At 35.9% G+C, this 19,829-nt stretch overlaps 1 protein-coding gene across 1 annotated transcript; it reads right to left on the bottom strand.

The window, feature by feature from the left end:
* Nucleotides 1-11,694: 11,694 nt before the first annotated feature.
* LOC130237563 (adenosine receptor A1) lies at nucleotides 11,695-13,831 on the bottom strand. The gene is made up of 2 exons (XM_056468544.1): nucleotides 13,503-13,831; nucleotides 11,695-12,304 (listed from the first exon to the last, which is right to left on the bottom strand). Exons 1-2 carry the CDS (start codon nucleotides 13,829-13,831, stop codon nucleotides 11,695-11,697), a joined length of 939 nt encoding a protein of 312 aa, XP_056324519.1.
* Between the last annotated feature and the right edge of the window lie 5,998 nt (nucleotides 13,832-19,829).

Below are 19,829 nucleotides of genomic sequence, written 5' to 3'. Positions count from 1 at the left end.
CCTGTTTTATTGACTTCTTACCTCTGCCTTTTTTCCTTTTTATTTGAAAAATGCATCAGTTTGCATTTCCCCTTCATTTCCATTCTCATTGCTTTTTCCATTGACTGATATATTTTCGGTCAATAATGGCAAAACAATATTACCATTCATGTTATCTATCTCAGAATTTACTGTAGCATGTACAACAGAAGGCCCAGCAACAATTTCAGCCATAGTCAATGTATTTGATTCAGACTCTACAGCCACCTCAGAGACTGGACCATCAGCAGAAGATGCCACAGTCTCTGCAACAGGTGTAATCTCAGAAACACCACTCTGAGCAGGATCTACTGCATCGGGGCAAGCACGGACCAAATGACCAAAATTTCCACAGCCAAAACATTTCATTACACTCTCTGAGGTAGCATAGATTGTGTAATTAAAGTCCTCTACTTTAACATTGAAAGACAGATTTAACTCGTCTTTGTTGTCTTTTAACACCATAAAAACTTGTCTTCTGAAAGACAGTACATGTTTGAGTAAAGGTGATTTACAACCCAGTGCTATTTTCCGAATGGGTGAGACTATCTTCCCAAAAGCAGAAAGTTCTTTCGTGATACATCAGAAACAAAAGGCGGGACGTTCGACACTATTATCCTTTTTGACGGACTACTTAGCGGCAGTACAGGTGTCAGTTCATCTTTCACTACGACTCCGCTTTGCACAACGTCATTAGCTTTATCGATTGAATTCAAAAACAAAACGATCGCGTTATTCATTCTGGACGCAGAGACTATAGAATCACAGCCCACTACATCACCGACCGCTAAAACACATTCTTCCACAGTAGCCCTGCACATCACTTTAATTCCGTGACGCCTAGTTAAAGCATCACAACTCAAACTACCTGACAAAGTCATGCTTCCCGGCAGTAACACGCCGGGAGCAAACTCCCACAGCGTTTACCTACAACAAGTTTTAAATACTAACAATACACACACACACACACACACACACACACACAACAAAAAGATAGAAAGTTAGAAATAGATCGCACTCAAACTCACCAAGCGCGCCTCTCACTCACACGCTGCCTCTGCAAACACACGCACATGCGCACGAGAGAGAGAGAGAGAGAGAGACCGACCGACCGACCGACGCAACAGTCCAGCTATCGGAGGGCTCTAAAATCTGAGCTGAGGGCTGAGCACCTCCGCAAACTGATAGAAAATAATCATAACAATCCTAGATTCTTATTTAACACCATTGCTATATTAACAAATAATCGGCCATCTTTGGAACAAAATGTTTCACCGCAAATTAGTAGTGATGATTTCATGAATTGTTTCAGTGATAAAATAGAAGGCTTTAGACAGAAAATAGGAGATATTCAACTTTCTGCACCGCCTTATACTTCAGATCCAGTAAACATCCCACTGATTTAAAATGACCTACAGTGCTTCAAAATCATAGAACAGGAGGAGCTAGACAAAATTATAAATAGCTCTAAATCAGCTACGTGTATGTTGGATCCAATTCCAACAAAACTTCTAAAGGCTCTACAATGGTTTAAGTCATACTTAGCTGACTGGTACCAACTGTCCAAGCTAACTGAGTGTATTAAAGATGTTAAAGACTGAATGACCAACAATTATCTTCTCTTAAACTCAGACAAAACAGAATTATTACTTATTGGGCCTAAATCCTGTACACAGCATATCTCACAACTCGACCTGCAATTAGAGGGATACAAAGTTAGCGTTAGCTCTACTATAAAAGATCTGGGTGTCATATTAGACAGCAATTTAAGTTTTAAAAATTATATATCCCATGTCACAAAAACTGCTTTCTTTTATCTGAGAAATATTGCTAAGTTACGAAGTATGCTATCGATCTCAGATGCAGAAAAGCTAGTCCATGCTTTTATGACTTCTAGGCTGGACTACTGTAATGCTCTGTTTGCTGGCTGCCCAGCATCCTCTATTAACAAACTTCAATTAGTACAAAATGCAGCTGCCAGAGTTCTTACCAGGTCTAGAAAATTTGATCACATCACCCCAATTTTATCCTCCTTACACTGGCTGCCTGTTAAGTTTCGTATTGAATTTAAAATATTGCTACTGCCTACAAAGCTTTAAATAATCTAGTTCCTGTTTATCTAACCAATCGTCTGTCTCGCTACAATCCAACTCGCGCTTTAAGATCTCAAAACTCAGGGCTTCTGGTAGTACCTAGAATAGCTAAGTCGAGTAAAGGAGGTCGAGCCTTCTCATTTATAGCTCCTAAACTCTGGAATAGCTTTCCTGATAACGTCCGAGGCTCAGACACACTCTCCCAATTCAAAACTAGATTAAAGACCTATCTGTTTAGTAAAGCATACACTCAATGCACCACTTAGCGGGTTTCCACACAGGCTCTGCATATTGTTTATATACACTATGAACAGCAGCTACGCTAATTATTCTCTTTATTCTCCATTTCCACCTGGGAATACTCTTCCAGAGGCCCTCAGACTATGCAGAGTCACTGATTCGATCCAAGATTAACGACGAGATGATCCCAAGGTGGTCATGGAGGAGTGGAACATGAGACTGATTCCAGTGAACCTCCAGGGACAGACGAGTCTTCGCTGAGGCCAGCTTCCAGCCTCCGCCGCTGAGTCTGCAGCTCTGCACAAGACGTTTGGCCAGCGGAGAAATTAAAATGGTCGTGCCCAACTGAGTCTGGTTTCTCTTGTAAGAGGCTAAATTATTATATGCGTTTGTTTATATGACAAAACATGTATTTTTGACTCAAGAAGGTCCATACTGACTCCAAAGGCAGATACTGATAAGATCAGGGCCTGATATGTGGACTTTGGGGGTTTTACGATGTGGTCACATGTTGATTGGTCAGTTTGAATGTCTCAGCATTTGGGGTTTAGTCACATGGTCAAGAAAGATACAAAATAGGTGGTAAAACGCTGCTCTGTCTCTTTTCTTTTCCTGGCCTGTCTTTCCTGGTCTGCTTTCCTCCTCTGGTCCTCTCCACCTCTGAATCTTCTCTGACTCTACTGCAGTCAGTCTAACTTCTGGGCCTGCTCTCTTTGTCTCTCTCTCCCTCCCCCTGTGTCTCTCCTTCTACCTCTGGTAACTTTAATTTTACATTTAAGCTGGGTACAATTTATATCATATGTTTTATCATTTCATATTTGATCATTTTATACAGTTATTTTATAATTAATTCAGGTGTAACTATAGGGAATTATTGTCATTAAATCATCTCATTTTCAAGTATTTGTGAATTCCTTTTGATTTAACATCAACACTTAACTGTTCCATATTGCAATACAATACAATCACATAATATCAACGCTCTCCCACATTTATAGCTATTAATACTGCCTATTCGGCAGAACTACAGTTCGAACCGCTGTGGTTTTAAAACCCAATCATACAGATGGTGCAAGAAACCGGGATCCTTTTGCAGTGAGTTTTTCTGAAATTTACTTTAGCCGGTCTTAGCTGGATTTTTCACAGCTGACCTGGTGAATATATTAAAACTGGGCTTCTAACCACAAGAGTGGGTAAGTCTGCTTTTATTGTTCCTCTATTTGCTCAAATTGCATGAAACAGAATTTACAAGACTGTTATTCGTTTCAGTAGTTAAATTTGGTAAATTTCAGATTACCTCCTCAAGGATGGAAGGGTTCATTTCTGAAGAAAGTGATGTATTGTTTGCTTTATGGACCAAAAAAGTTGAACCTACATTGTGCAAACTTAGCAAAGAAGGACTTAAGTTAACAGGCTCAGACTCTACATTGTTTGCATGGTTTGAATGGTGGGATGTAATTGGCAAAAATGGAAAGAAATCAAAACGTGGTGATATAATTGAAGCGCTAAATTACATGTGTTACTCAGGACTGCGTAACGTGATGTCAAAAATACCTTCAATTATAAAGGCTAGATGTGAAGAATTTAATGTTCACAAATCAGAGGCAGAGAAGTCAGAGGCAAAAATTCTCGATCTCCAGTCACAGCTTGATAATTTACTAGCTGAACAGTTAGCCCTGGCTGAAAAATGCAGAAGTCAAAAAGACACCATTGCAGATTTAAAAGCTATGCTAAAAGGACAGAAGTTTGTGTCTCCCAAAATGCTTCACAGCAATGGGATTGAAAAGCATGTTCACTTCTCAGATGATGTTACCTGTAATAAATCTGAAATGATTTGTTCAGAGGCTGTAGCTCAAAAAAGTTTGCCTGTTTCAGTAATTAAGGTGATGCCACACCATAGCGCAGCAAAGACGCATGGTGTAGAAGCATTAGAGATTCTTAAAAACCCTCAAACCTCAGATGATCACAACAATCAACCCTCAGGCAAACAAAACAGGCTTTGTATGACCTGTAATAAGTTTGGCCACAGAGAGGAACAATGTTGGACTTCGGGGCAGGGAAGACCTCCACCATATTTTCTGAGAAAACGGAAATCACTAAAGAGCAAAAATCAGTGGTCTTCACGTAACAAAAACTCATCTGTTAATAACACACTTAGTGAACTAACTGCATTGTTAATACAAGGCCTGCAACTGTTATCTTCCTTTGCTGGCGGCTTAGCAGCCTAATAGCAATAAAAGTTAACAATTGCTGATCCTGTTTGCATTTCCAAATTTGTTATATTTGTGTTATACACATTTTCATTTCCATAGAACACAATGGTATTTTGTGATACTATATGTACACATAGACTGAGTAATTTCTTAAAACATGATTTTCTTACTGTAGATGTAAAAACACTCAGGTCTGAGGTTTTAGAAGCCACAGATGCATTCTAGACCGCATGTCATGTATAAAAAAGGAATTAACTGTATGCTAAAATTCATTAATTTTAAGGTACTTGTGTTTATATGTTGGATGAGTCTCATCTCCTAAAAGTGGTAAACTCTGCTATCCTCAATATAGCTGCAGTTTAAACTACAAACAGGAGTATAGAATTGCCTTGTGGCTCCAGTGTAATAACTGCAGTAACTATGAAAATGCTTTCTTACAGGATTCAGCCTTAAACATTGCACTTTAGCATGCTCCTTAAAAAACATTGATTTGGAAGTATTTTGAGCCAGATCACAGTCACATCTCATGCTCAAATTCCATCCTGGCTTCCTGTTACAACAGGACAAAATTTTACACACTGTCGTAAAACTTCCACCCTTTGTTGCGAGCATGTTTACACAAACACATAGCCTCAGCTAGAACACTGCCACACAGAGAACAACATTTCAAATCTTCACACATAGTCAAATTCACATTTGTCTGACACTTCTTCATATAGATTTTACATGTTTTTAAGTCTTTTCAATCAGACTTTATCCTAACTATGGGTTTTTCATCTTGTGTTGTTATTTTGGTTTCTTTTGATTATTTAACCAGTTACTTATTATTTGTTTCAACAAAGTTATATCAAAATGTAAATTGGGATTCTAAATCCAAAATGCTGAAATATTGTTGCTTTTGTAACATTATTGACATCTCTACAACAAAAGTTATTTGTGTTTAGTTTGTATTTAATCCATTTAAATGCAATTGTGATTGTCTTTGAACACTGATTTGTTTAATCCACTGTATTTGATTACACTGAATATTTTGCTGATACTCTTAACCAATTACTGTTGATTTTGTTGTAAAGCAATTTAATTTTGATGTTTCCAGATATTGTGTAAAGAGCTTGTTTGCTTTTTATTTTGTCTTGATCTTGACCATATTTTTAATTACATTATTTAAGGGCATTTTGCTTGAGAAGGACTCAAACTGACCACATAAATCCTTTGATCAATGACAAATGCCATGTGCTTGCTTTTGCTGTTTGTTGTGCCATTTGCTGTTTTCAAATACAGGATCCATGGAGAAAAGGTTCACGTCTTCTGATCTACTTCAAGAGAAGAGCAGGGGTTCCCTGCATTCCTCAGCAACTATTCTTGTGGGGGTATGAAGGACAATTTGCATATAAGCAGTGCAACACCATTCGATTGAAACCTCTCACACAGGGCTGAAGGACAACAAAGACTGACCACCCTTATACCTGCAACAAGCTTGGACAGGAACTCAGAAGATAACAGCAGCACACATCGCAAAGCATATTTACATCATTAATGTCACCCTTTTGCCTCTATAAGTGTCACAACGGTGCCAGGGGAGGACTGTAAGAGGCTAAATTATTATATGCGTTTGTTTATATGACAAAACATGTATTTTTGACTCAAGAAGGTCCATACTGACTCCAAAGGCAGATACTGATAAGATCAGGGCCTGATATGTGGACTTTGGGGGTTTTACGATGTGGTCACATGTTGATTGGTCAGTTTGAATGTCTCAGCATTTGGGGTTTAGTCACATGGTCAAGAAAGATACAAAATAGGTGGTAAAACGCTGCTCTGTCTCTTTTCTTTTCCTGGCCTGTCTTTCCTGGTCTGCTTTCCTCCTCTGGTCCTCTCCACCTCTGAATCTTCTCTGACTCTACTGCAGTCAGTCTAACTTCTGGGCCTGCTCTCTTTGTCTCTCTCTCCCTCCCCCTGTGTCTCTCCTTCTACCTCTGGTAACTTTAATTTTACATTTAAGCTGGGTACAATTTATATCATATGTTTTATCATTTCATATTTGATCATTTTATACAGTTATTTTATAATTAATTCAGGTGTAACTATAGGGAATTATTGTCATTAAATCATCTCATTTTCAAGTATTTGTGAATTCCTTTTGATTTAACATCAACACTTAACTGTTCCATATTGCAATACAATACAATCACATAATATCAACGCTCTCCCACATTTATAGCTATTAATACTGCCCATTCGGCAGAACTACAGTTCGAACCGCTGTGGTTTTAAAACCCAATCATACACTCTCAAGGTTTTTTTTTTTTCTTCACTTTCGCCAATTAGTGAAGCTTTTTTCCCTCTCCGCTGTCGCCACTGGCTTGCATGGTTCGAGATCTATAGAGCTGTGCATCGTTGGATTTGCTCTTCAGTGTTTGGACTCTCAGTAGTGATTTTTAAACCACACTGAACTGAGCTAAACTGAACTGAATTTAAACACTAAAAACTGAACTACACTGTTCCAATTTACTATAACCTTTTATGTGAAGCTGCTTTGACACAATCTACATTGTATAAGCGCTATACAAATAAAGGTGAATTGAATTGAATTGAGTTTATGTAACATAAAAGGATGGGCAAGCATTGTAAGTGTTCAAATCAATTTATTCACTCATTCAACAAATAAGCACTATCCATCTTGCTAACTAAAAATAACAATTTAATGAACTTAAGTCAACTAAAACAAAAATAATGAGACAAAAATACAAGCAAAATGAAAAGCAATTGCTCCTTTTTTATACTTCTGTACAGAGAGGTCATGTTTTGATCTCTTATGCATACACGTGAAACAAATTTGCAGCTTAGAGTTCACCAAGCTTGAACCCTGGAATGCAGTGATATATGAAACTTGTCACACAAGCTTGCATTTCTGGAGCATTTCAAAGTGCATATGAATTGAAATTAAAGGGGCAAAATCTGCAATGTGACTGTGCCTTTTGTCTGCAGTTTTGTTTTCTTTAAACAAAATTATTTGTGTGTAAATCACATTTGTAACGTCATGCAGATTGACAAAAGGAGATCATTTCATTGTGGCGAGCCCTTGGTGTACTACGGATTAAGCCAAAGGAAGGTTGTATACAGTAACTAATTTTTACCTTACTTCCTTCTTTCTCAAATTTAACTAGAACATGTGACATCATGTATCTCATTTAGGACATAGGATAGGGTTTTGACTACCATGATATACATAAAACACAGATTTCCTTGAGAAGCATTATGTCTTAATTGTTTAATCTCATCAATGACATGGAGAGAGTTAACCCTCCTATTAACTTAGGGGTCAATTTTATTCCATGTTTAACATCAGTACATATTTTTTGCTTCAAATTGAATGACTTTTTCTAATTTGATGTGATCAACGCTGTAAACAAAATTAACATGGCAAAAATAAATAAATAAATAAAAATCAATGTACTGTACTCATTTTGTAACCAGGGTGATCCTAGGGGTTGAATTCACCCCACGCTCTTTTAGCTGTATAAAACATAGGAGCTTAAAACCTTTACACACATTTGTTTGGGGTTATATTGAGGTCACTAAAACATGCTATATTTTATAACATTTACTATAATGTTATAAATTTAGTACACTCTCAGAAAAAAAATGGTACAATGTTGTACCAAAGAAGGTACAAACCCTTGTCACTGTGGAAGTACCTTTTATGGAACAGAATTGTACCCTAAGACAAAAAAAAAACTAATTTGAACCATTGCAGTTTTTTAAGGACATGGTTTATACAATGGGAAACCAAAATGTTCCTTTGGTTTTTGAAACCTCCAGATACAATATTGTACCTTCATCGAAGGTACAAATCTGATCCATACACATACCACTACAGTGACAAGACACTTAGTACCTTAATAGTGTCAAATGTGTTTCTTCAAGAACTATTTAAAGTCATCTGTTTTGCTGTATCCAAATTGCGTAAATTTATTTTCAGTAAATATAAAACATCAAATACATTTTTAAACAGTGTTTTTTCATATTTTTGTGTAAATGCACCTTTTCTATTTACAATAAAGAATAAAAATACTTTAACATAAATCAAAAGATCTATTTTTTGCTAAATATTTCACAACACTTTTCACAAAAATGCTACAGAAATACAATCTCCCATGTACAATATAAAACGTTTTTTTCACACAATACCTTTGTAATCGCTTAACAGTTCATTTAATTTACTTAATTTTAAAATAGAAATAGAATTATTCAAAAGTATTGTAATGAGATATGCAAAATGTTTAATTACTTTTACAATACTAAAATGTCTGCATGAACACTTTGCATAGGCAGGACTTTTGCCAGCTCACATGCATAGTGGAAAGTAAACGCCAAAAGGTGCAGATACCAATAATAAAAATGTATCAGAAAATTCTTACCAAATGTTTATTAAACATGCCTTAAATGTTTAGTTTACAATACCTATAGTTTTGTTTTACCAGTTGTTTTGTATTGTAGAACTTAATAATTAATGTTTATGATTTTTTTTTAAACATACAGTGCATCCGGAAAGTACGCTTCACTTTTTCCACATTTTTTTGTTACAGCCTTATTCCAAAATAGATGAAATTCCTTAATTTCCTCAAAATTCTACACAGAATATGCCATAATGACAATGTGAAAAAATAATTTTTGAAATTGTTGCAAATTTATTGAAAATAAAAAACCTGAAATATCACATGTACATAAGTATTCACAGCCTTTGCTCAATACTTTGTTGATGCACCTTTGGCAGCAATTACAGCCTCAAGTCTTTTTGAATGTGATGCCACAAGCTTGCACACCTGTCTTTGAGAATATTTGCCCATTCCTCTTTGTAGTACCTCTCAAGCTCTACCAGGTTGGACAGAAATCAAAGGTGTACAGCCACTTTCAGATCTCTCCAGAGATGTTCAATAGAATTTGGGTCTGGGCTCTGCCTGGGCCACTCAAGGACATCCACCAAGTCGTTGTGAAGCCACTCCATTGATATTTTGGCAGTGTGCTTTGGGTCATTGTCCTGCTGGAAGATGAACTGTCGCCCCAGTCTAAGGTCAAGAGCACTCTGAAGCAGGTTTTAGGATGTCTCTGTACATTGCTGCATTCATCTTTCCCTCTATCCTGACTAGTCTTCTTGCTGCTGAAAAACATCCCCACAGCATGATGCTGCCACCACCATGCTTCACTGTAGGGATGGTATTAGCCTAGTGATGAGCGGCCAGCTCTAGGAAGAGTCCTGGTAATTCCAAACATCTTTCACTTACGGATGATGGAGGCCACTGTGCTTATTGGAACTTTCAGAGCAGCCAAATTTTTCTGTAACCTTCCCCAGCCTTATGCCTCGAGACAATCCCATCTTGGATGTCTACAGACAATTCCTTTGTCTTCATGCTTGGTTTGTGCTTTGACATGCACTGTCAACCCTGGGATCTTATATAGATAGGTGTATGCCTTTTCAAATCATGTCCAATCAACTGAATTTACCACAGGTGAACTCCAATTAAGCTGCTGAAACATCTCAACAATGATCAGTGGAAACAAAATGTACTTGAGCTTAATTTAGAGCTTTACGGTGGCAAAGGCTGTGAACACTTATGTACATGAGATTTTTCAAGTTTTTTATTTTTAATAAATTTGCAACTATTTCAAAAATATTTTTTCACTGTTCCTTCAGGAACATCATTTGTACCACTGTGTACCTTTTTTTTCTGAGAGTGTATAATAATAATAATAATAATAATAATAATAACAACAACCATTACAATAGTATTGCGAGAACCACTGATAGTTCCTCAACACAAAGGTCAATATTTCCAGCCACCATGTCTATAAAGACATTCCATGTTTTATTTTCCTACGTCATCCGTTTTGATGACCATGACACAAGACAAGAATGTGACAAACCCACAGCAATACAGGACATACAGAACAAGAGAGTGGCTTTAGTGGTTAGTGCTGTTACCTCACAGTAAGAAGGTCACTGGTTGAGTCCTGGCTGGACCAGGAGACATTTCTATGCAGAGTTTACATATTTTCTCTGTGTTCACGTGGGTTTCCTCTGTGCTCTGGTTTCCCTCAAAAAGGATTTTTTTTCACTGTTCATTCAGACAATACAATACAAATTAGATAAATATGGCATAAACATATGGGCTGCATGTGATGGACAGTCCAGCTATGCCTGGAACATGCAGGTGTACACTGTTAAATCCCCAGAGAAGCACCTGAAAAAAACACATGGCTCAGGGACTAAATGACCATAACAGTACAGTTGAAATCAGAATAATTAAACCCCTTTGAATTTTTTTCCTTATTTTTTTTCTTCTGGAGAAAGTCTTATTTGTTTTATTTTGTTTAGAATAAAAGCAGTTTTTCAATAGTCTACAGAACAAACCATCATTATACACTAATTACCCTATCCAGCCTAGTTAACCTAATTAACCTTGTTAAGCCTTAAAATGTCACTTTAAAATATTATTTACTGTCATCATGGCAAAGATAAAATTAATCAGTTATTAGATATTAGTTATTAAAACGATTATGTTCAGAAATGTGTTAAAAAAATCTTTTCTCCGTAAAACAGAAATTGGGGGAAAAAATAAACAGGTGGACTAATAATTCAGGGGGGTTACGAATTCTGACTTCAACTGTACATCTGACATTTGTTGGGGACAGTGAGAAAAAAGAAGCCAAGGCTTCCCTCTGAGCATCTCATGATGAATAAAATAACATCTTCATTGATGCTCTGTTTAAAAATAAAATCCTTCTAAATGTTTGAAATTGCATACTTTTCTTTCCTAACATAATTTGTGTTTTTGTCCTTCATAAAAGAAATAATTATTTTTTTACAAATTGTAAAAATATGTGTTGGCATATGGTATAAATCGATGAAAACACCAAATACTGTACATACATTCTAATATTAGGTAATTTAGCAAGATTATTAAGATTATGATGATTTGCCTTTTTTTTTTTTGGCTGGGTAGGATTGGGTTATTCTGGGGGCTATTTAAGAATTTAACCATGTGTAAATACATTTTTAAAAAGTGATTCTCACAGAGACCTGTTTAGCAGACCATCATATGTCAATGAGCCACAGTCTTCTGTCTGTGCTATCTATGTGAAAGACATGGATTGTCTGTGCAGCACACATATTGTTTCCAAATCCTAAGAAAAGCATTCTGGAATTTCTTAATGCGGAATGCGTAAACAATGGGATTGACAACAGAATTACCATGACTGAGCAAGATAGCCACATAAAGAAGGCACATCGAGTTGTCACAATTAGGACAGAAGAGAGTTATGCAATTCAGGATATGTAGGGGCAACCAGCTAACAGCAAACAAAAGTAGCACCAGTGCAAGAGATTTCGCCAGCTTGAGCTCCTTCCCATAATATCGAGTGGGGTCTGTCTGGTTGGTGATGACCTTCTTGTTGAGCTGCTTGTGGATTATGAAGAAAATTTCAGTGTAGATGAGCAACATGAGGATGAGTGGTGGCAGCACCCAGCCAAAGAAATTGAAATAGACCATGTACTCCATGCTGATGACATTTTCAAACTCACAGGTTATGAGAAGGTCAACACCCACTGTGCCGTTTGTCTGTTGTAGCTTGTCCAGATTGTTCCAGCCCAAAATGGGCATCAGGCCAACTACGATGGCCACCATCCAACACACCACCACTGCAGCGCCTGCACGATTTGGAGTCACCACTCTTTTATAGCTGTGATGGGGAAAAAAAATAAAAATGAAAATTCATAGCAATTATAATGCCCACCAGCAATGAGGGGAATGTCAAAGTTGTAAAATTAGACCAAAATACAAAGTCACATAACACCTTGAGTAAGGAAAAATTTCATAATCCAAAAAAGCATTGCAGCTCATGTCAATATCAGTTCAATTTTGTTCTGCATAGATCTATAACTCTGTTTCAGTGATGTGCTGTGACTCAGTCTTAAGTGAAAACCATCTATAAATCTGTATGTTATTTGTTTTATAAGTTAAAGTTATTGAAGTAACTTTATAATCTAAAAGTTTAGAACATTGTGAGGTGTACATCTGCAATAAATCCCTATATATATCTGTGATAGATGCTGTGGATATCAGAATTTAAGTTTGGTCATTAACTACACAATTTCTGCTGAGAAGCAAGCATTACATATTCATTCACACAATCCCTTCTCTGTGAAGAGGAGCTCTTTTCAGACAACGCAAATGAGGCTAGTGAAGCATGCCATCCACTCAGCTGGCAAATAGGCTCTAGTTGCATTGTTAAATTATGAATTTGTCCAGTGTAATTACCTTACTAAAACTTAGACCATAGCACAATACCATTTAATTACTAGAATAAAGTTAGACAACGTCTAAACAATCAGAAGCATTCAATGACAAAAAATTGAGGAATACAGGTTTCAAAATTTTAAGATTACAATTTGCACACACTAAATTTGCTGAACTGGTGTACATTACGTTCATGAAGACTCAATAATCCAGTTGTATTTTGGCTACAGCTTGATTTAATTTATGCTTTCTTAAATAATTATTAGAACATAAAACCACTATACAATATAAACTTTAGTTGAGTCATTATTTCATTTTAGTGTCCTTTTTTAGTGTAAAAAATAAATCCAAAATTGAAAATGCTGTCATCCTTTACAACCTATCTACTTTTTTAAATGTAGCATAACCTTCGTTATGAAAACATTTTAGCCTCTTTTTCAGTGTCGTTTCATTAATACATTAACATGGATTCAAAATTAATTACGGATAAAAAAAATTTCCTTTTACACCTTTAGGCAATAAATAGATAGCCTACTGTTCACTACTTCAACACAACCTCCAGATTTTTTACAAGTTATCACAGTTGTTAAGCCTTAAGAGTTGCCTAAAAAACTGGATATTTGAAATGAAAATCTTATTACCTCATTGGTATCTTGACCCTCAGATAGCGGTCAATAGCAATAGCCAGAAGGGCGAGAATTGAACTTTGCGTTAGTACTAGTACAGTACATGCAACCAGCAGACAGCTGTAAAAGTTTGTCTTAAGCCCGATGCTTATGGTAATAGCCAGAGGAATGACAAGTGCCCCGACTGCGATATCCGCCAGAGCTAAACTGACTATGAAATAAATGGTTGTGTCACGGAGAGATCGATTGATTCTTACAGCCCAGACCACCATAACATTCCCAATGACAGAGAAAAGGGCAATGAGCAGCTCCATTCCAATGTACAGATCCAGAACATCCGGCATCCTTGCGAGGTAGATATAAGTGGTCTTGTTTGAGGATAAAATATTTCCCTGAATTAAATCTGACGTTTTACTCTAGCTTGTTATGACACGTTGTTGGCAGTTACATGGCGCAGGATGAAAACAAGCTGGGTTCCAACTCTGAAATGCGTCCACGGCACCATGTTCATCGCAGTCCGACTGCACAGTGAAGCAATACGAGTCACTTTGACCGTCCACCAGCACATTCTGTCAGCAATAGCCTATACGTGAAATTTGATGGGAACCTTCATTTTTAACAAGGCGTACAACGGCTCCGCAAGACCGACTTTTCTCCAACCACACTATATGCTTCATGAGCGCAGGAGACGTGCGGTCCGCCACTTAAGTTGTTATGACGTTTGCGTGCAGGCTGTGCGTGAATTATTTATTAGTATTATTAATCCCTCTTCTTCTTCTTATCCAAAGTAAATCGGATTTTTAGGGTCTGAACCATGTAGTATTATTATATAATAGTAATAATAATAAATAAACAAACACGTATGAACTGCAAAGAATATTTTTGTTTTAAAATTAAACATTTGTTGTTCTTGAGACTTTGACTATGATGTGCATTATTACATTTCTGAGGGTTCACTCAGAACACAAAACTTTGTTTTAGGAATCTGGAAAAAGATTTTTTTTTTGTTCACACAAAACAAAGAAAGGACATCTGTATCTGTTTCGAACAGTAAGTATGTGTAAGCATAAATTATCCAAAATCTTTAATCTGCTTTCTTGTTTTATTTTTTAAACTTCTAATTGAGAATTTTTTAACATGTAGCATAAATCAAAAGAGCTGATGATGTTTCAGCTTCTTTTTTGCAAACTTCTAGTGAAAGTCAAACAAGCTTGAAAAACATACCTGTCTTACCCAGTCTCTTTTAAGTTTTGTATGCTCTTCACTGGACAGATGTGTTTCCTGTAATAGAGCAACATCAGCTTTTTCCCTTTTAAAAAAAAGTGAGGATTCTTTTACAGTACATTTAATAGGGTGCCTCTATATTAAATGACATTATAATAAGTATATTAATAGCCATTAGAAATCATATGTATTCATATTTTACTGTGTGAATCGGAGTAATAGAGGAGTGTAAACAATAATAATTATAAATAAAAGGAAGAAAGAAAAAAAAAGAAAAGAAAATACAAAACAGAAAAACCACAGCGAACACTCCAACCCCCCCACCACCCCCCCACCCCCCCACCCCTCTTGGGGCAAAATTCAAGTCCCCAAATGACAAGGCATCTTTATAACCAAAACTTTTCAATAGCACCTATGTTAACATGTCATTATATATTTTTACTACTGGTGGAGAACGGATAAGTTTAAAATTTAGTCTTGAATTGTATAAGAGAAATAAACCTTTATATTCTCAAATAAAAGGCCCATCCTGGCCGTAGGTCTATGGTTCATTGCTGATGCTGCAATGGAACTTCTCAGCCTGGAAATTGCAGGAATGGTGAAACCCGCGGAAGATTCCCATGCTCAAAATGTTTTCTTGACATCATTGAACTCATGCCTCTGTCGGATCGTTTCTGCTGAGAGATCATGAGCAAATGAGATTTTGGATCTATCATTGATTATATCTCGACTTCTCGCGTTGCGCAGAACAAATTGCTTGTCATGAAATTTGAGAAAACGGATGAAAGAAATGCTGTACTCCGTTTCCCATGCGTTTCTCATCAACAGAAACCTCATGTTTGATGTCAGTCAGGCTGATTTCCAAAACTGAGACAAAGCTATCCATAAATTTGAGGCAGTTGTTTGTGGCATCTAGCTTTGGTTCGAATTTGGAGCGACATGCTTTCAACTCAGTTAGCACCTCAGTTAAATCCGCCATGCTGCCAGCCTCCACACTCTGTTGAAGGTTATGCTTTCGTGCTATGTGTGCTCATCTAACATGCTTTAGTAAAATATAACAGTTCTTCAAAGGCAGTGGTTTAGACATAGCCAGACCTGGGCTAACAATCAGATTTGTAAAAGTTAGGGATAGTTTTTGTGCGAAGTTGTGGAGAGCTAAACTACGCAGCCATCCTTGTCGAGCTCACATGCGCCCCCATGTCTTACAGTTTAAATGTCCTATCTCTTTAGTTTTGTTGGTGATGCTAAAATCCATGTGTGTGGTTTTTAAATCGTGAACACAATTTATGCCATGCCTTTGTCTAAAAACTTCAATGTGATGCATAAAACAGATAAATATCTAACTCAAGACATTTTTGTGCACGAACACACTGATGTAAATTTGAAAATGTTTTATTGTCAATTCAACCACATGTACAGGACATACAGATAATCAAAATTGTGTTACTCTTAGACCCTAGGTGCCCAACATATATTATTGTGTAAAGTGTTTTATCCATTTCTCAGTGAATATGGGTAATATATATTGGTGCATTTCAACAAAACAGATTTTGTAAACAGATATATTTATTAAAATAATATTTTAGTCACAGAACAGCTTGAGAAATGGAAAAAATAATACATTTAAATTTATGCAAAATACTGCAAAAAAATTACAAGGGTTCATTCAGAACACAAAACATTGTTTTAGGAGTGTGGATACATTGGTCATGCTAAACAAAGAAAAAACACAGAAGTCTGTTTCAAACTGTGAGTATTATTTAAAATGTATTATACAAAATCATTAATCTGAGTATTGTGCTGTCTTAATGTTGTGTTATCTAATACTCAGAGAGTTTTTCAACATCTAGCATAATTTTAGCTGGGAATGTCTGGGAACTTCTTTTCTGAAAGCTTATAGAGTGAAAGTCCTACAGAAACAGTATTTTTTGCATTTTAATGGTGTTTAAGTAAATGTGCTTAATTTTTTTATATCTTACCACATTGTGTCACCCTCCACACTGAAGGCTTTTGTGTTGTTGCCATCTCTGCTCATTAAGACATGGCGACGTGAAGGTAGACCCAGCCCTTCCAGTGAAGGATCACTTCCCATTCGCGCACTGCGCTTTGATGTCACTGCACGTAGAGCATTCAGCTCTAAGCAGCTCTTTTTCTGTTATGGTCGGTAGAACGGCCATACGGTTTGAATGTTGTATCAAAGCAAAGGTTGGCCCACTGGATAGTTGATGCCATTACCCTCGCTGTTGCCCAGTGTTCCCTGGGAGTGAGAGCGCATTTAAGAAAGAGCGTTGCCTCCTTTTGCGCGTAAGTACGCTGCACCTCTCTGCATCCAATAACACTTGCCATGCCACTCTCCCTAACCCAGAGATACGTGCACTCATTTTCTTCTGCTTATCTGGCAAACCCTAGAGTTCCTCCGAGGCCCCTAGCAACCGACTCGGCGGAGGAGCAAGGGTGCTGGGGTTTGGTGCCATCTATGCGTGATCACCGATAATGATCCATTCATTGACTTGTTTTCTTACTCTTGCTCTTCAGAATGATTGGTCATCTAGCGATCTCACATAGTGTCTCCAAACGTCTCCATTCCTTCCTTCAAAAAATGTGGGTAAGGATGTAACCAGGACTTTGTTTTGGCTACATGAAATTTTTTTAATGAATATATATATATATATATATATATATATATATATATATATATATATATATATATATATATATATATATATATATATATATATATAGTTAAAGTCAGCATTATTAGCCCCCCTTTGAAATAATTTTTCTTTTTTAAATATTTCCATATTTCCCAAATGATGTTTACCAGAGCAAGGAAATTTTCACAGTATGTCTGATAATATTTTTTTCTTCTGGAGAAAGTCTTACTTGTTTTATTTTGGCTAGAATAAAAACAGTTTTTAATTTTTAAAAATACATTTTAAGGTCAAAATTATTAGCCCCTTTAAGCTGTTTATTTTTTCGATAGTCTTCTAAATCTGAACAAACCATCGTTATACAAATATTTCCCTAATTATCCTAACCTGCCTAGTTTACCTAATTAACCTAGTTAAGCCATTAAATGTCACTTTAAGCTGTATAGAAGTGTCTTGAAAAACATCTAGTCAAATATTATTTAGTCATCATAGTAAAGATAAAATAAATCAGTTATTAGAACTGAGTTAATAAAACTATTATGTTTATAAATGTGTTGAAAAAATCTTCTCTCCGTTAAACAGAATTTGGGGGAAAAATAAACGGGGGCTAATAATAATTGAAGGGGGTTAATAATTCTGACTTCAACTGTATATATATAATTTTTGAGTTACAGAAAAATATTTGCAACGAATAAAGAGATTACATTTTTGTTGTTTTAATCATCTTTGTTTAAGGTGCCATTTCACAATGTTAGTTCACTTCTGCATACATGTATTTGCTATAACAATGAAGATATTTGCAAAACTTATAATAGTAATGGTGCAATCCTTAAAATCATAAATTTGAAAATGTCTGCTGAAAGGTACAATCTGGCTGACAATTATGATATTCACTAAATAAGAAGGCTAATCCATTTATTTTTTTTAATTGTTTTTTCCTCATAACAATAAAGGAGGTCACACTAGTGATGCTAACAAAATGCTTCAAGTGAAATCATCAAACAAAATGACAAGTTGCAATGGAGTTACAAATAACTTTTTTTTTCAGATCTTAAGGAAATAGGAAGAAAGTCAATTTATGTCACCACTCACCAGAGTATTTTTTTAATCTTAAAAAAATAGATGTATTGGAAACTAACACCAGTGACATTTAAATATCAATTCCATTATCCATGAATACTCAAAATATATTTTTCATTGACCACAAAATAATTATTTTTCTTAAGGTTTTGTATAATATATCAAGTTTGCACACAATGACACACAAAGGCCATAAATTCCACCTTGCCAATTTGTCTCCACTCTTTCCTTTTGCTTGCTGCTCCTCTTCGTTCCTCTAAGTTGGTGCATTTCAGAACGTGTTCAATGACGTTGTCACTAATGAACTTATCCCAGGCATCTTTCAGTGAAAATCTGTTGAAACAGGTGGAGATAATGGACAGCTCCATGGAATGTTGTGGCTTCTTGCTCTACCTTGAATAGCATGATGTTCACTCCAGTAAGACCTCTTTTTAGTCAAGTTTTCAATTTCATCAATTGAGTCTTCATCTAGGGGATCTGGATTTACACCCACAACTCCAGATTAACACTGTGACACATAGTCTAGGTTATCAGCATCAGATATTTCAGACTCTGAATCAGAACTAAGATCTATCTACAGTTGAAGTCAGAATTATTATCCCCCCTTTGAAATTTCTTTTCTTTTTTAAATATTTCCCAAATTATGTTTAACAGAGCAAGAAAATTTTCACAGTATGTCTGATAATAGTTTTTTCTTCACAAGAAAGTCTTATTTGTTTTATTTCAGCTAGAATAAAAGAATAAAATATGCTAAATAGAATTGAATAGAATAAAATATTTTTTAAAAAACATTTTAAGGTCAAAATTATTCGCCCCTTTTAGCTATTTTTTTCCCTGATAGTCCACAGAACAAACATCATTATACAATAACTTGCCTAATTAAACTAACCTGCCTAGTTAACCTACTTAAACATTAAAATGTCACTTTAAGCTGTATAGAAGTGTCATTAAAACATTTAGTCAAATAATATTTACTGTTCTCATGGCAAAGATAAAATAAATCAGTTATTAAAAAGGAGTTATTAAAACTATTACATTTAGAAATGTGTTGAAAAAATATTCTCTGCATTAAACAGAAATTGTAAAAAATAATGTGTATACTTTTCCTTTTCCTTGAGTACATTTTTTTGTGCAGTATCGGTACTTTTACTCCACTACTTTCCTTCTACCTCCAGTCACTACTTTATTTGTTCTTGTCTATGGGGATTAGAAAAAGTCCTGTGATTCCTGTCCAATCAAATCACATATAGAAGTTAAATCGCATCATAATGAACTACTTCAAGACATGAGTGATTTATAACTGCAGCAAACTGTTAGGAAGCATTAAAAGTGTCTTAAAAAATTTCAAAAATCTTTACACGCATTGACCCAGAAACTGTTTAGATGC

The sequence above is a fragment of the Danio aesculapii genome, chromosome 11 (assembly GCF_903798145.1).
Source record: "Danio aesculapii chromosome 11, fDanAes4.1, whole genome shotgun sequence".
Taxonomy (NCBI): Eukaryota; Metazoa; Chordata; class Actinopteri; order Cypriniformes; family Danionidae; genus Danio; species Danio aesculapii.
The sequence above is the reverse complement of the archived record's forward strand: the minus strand, read 5'-3'. Positions and strand labels throughout refer to the sequence as shown.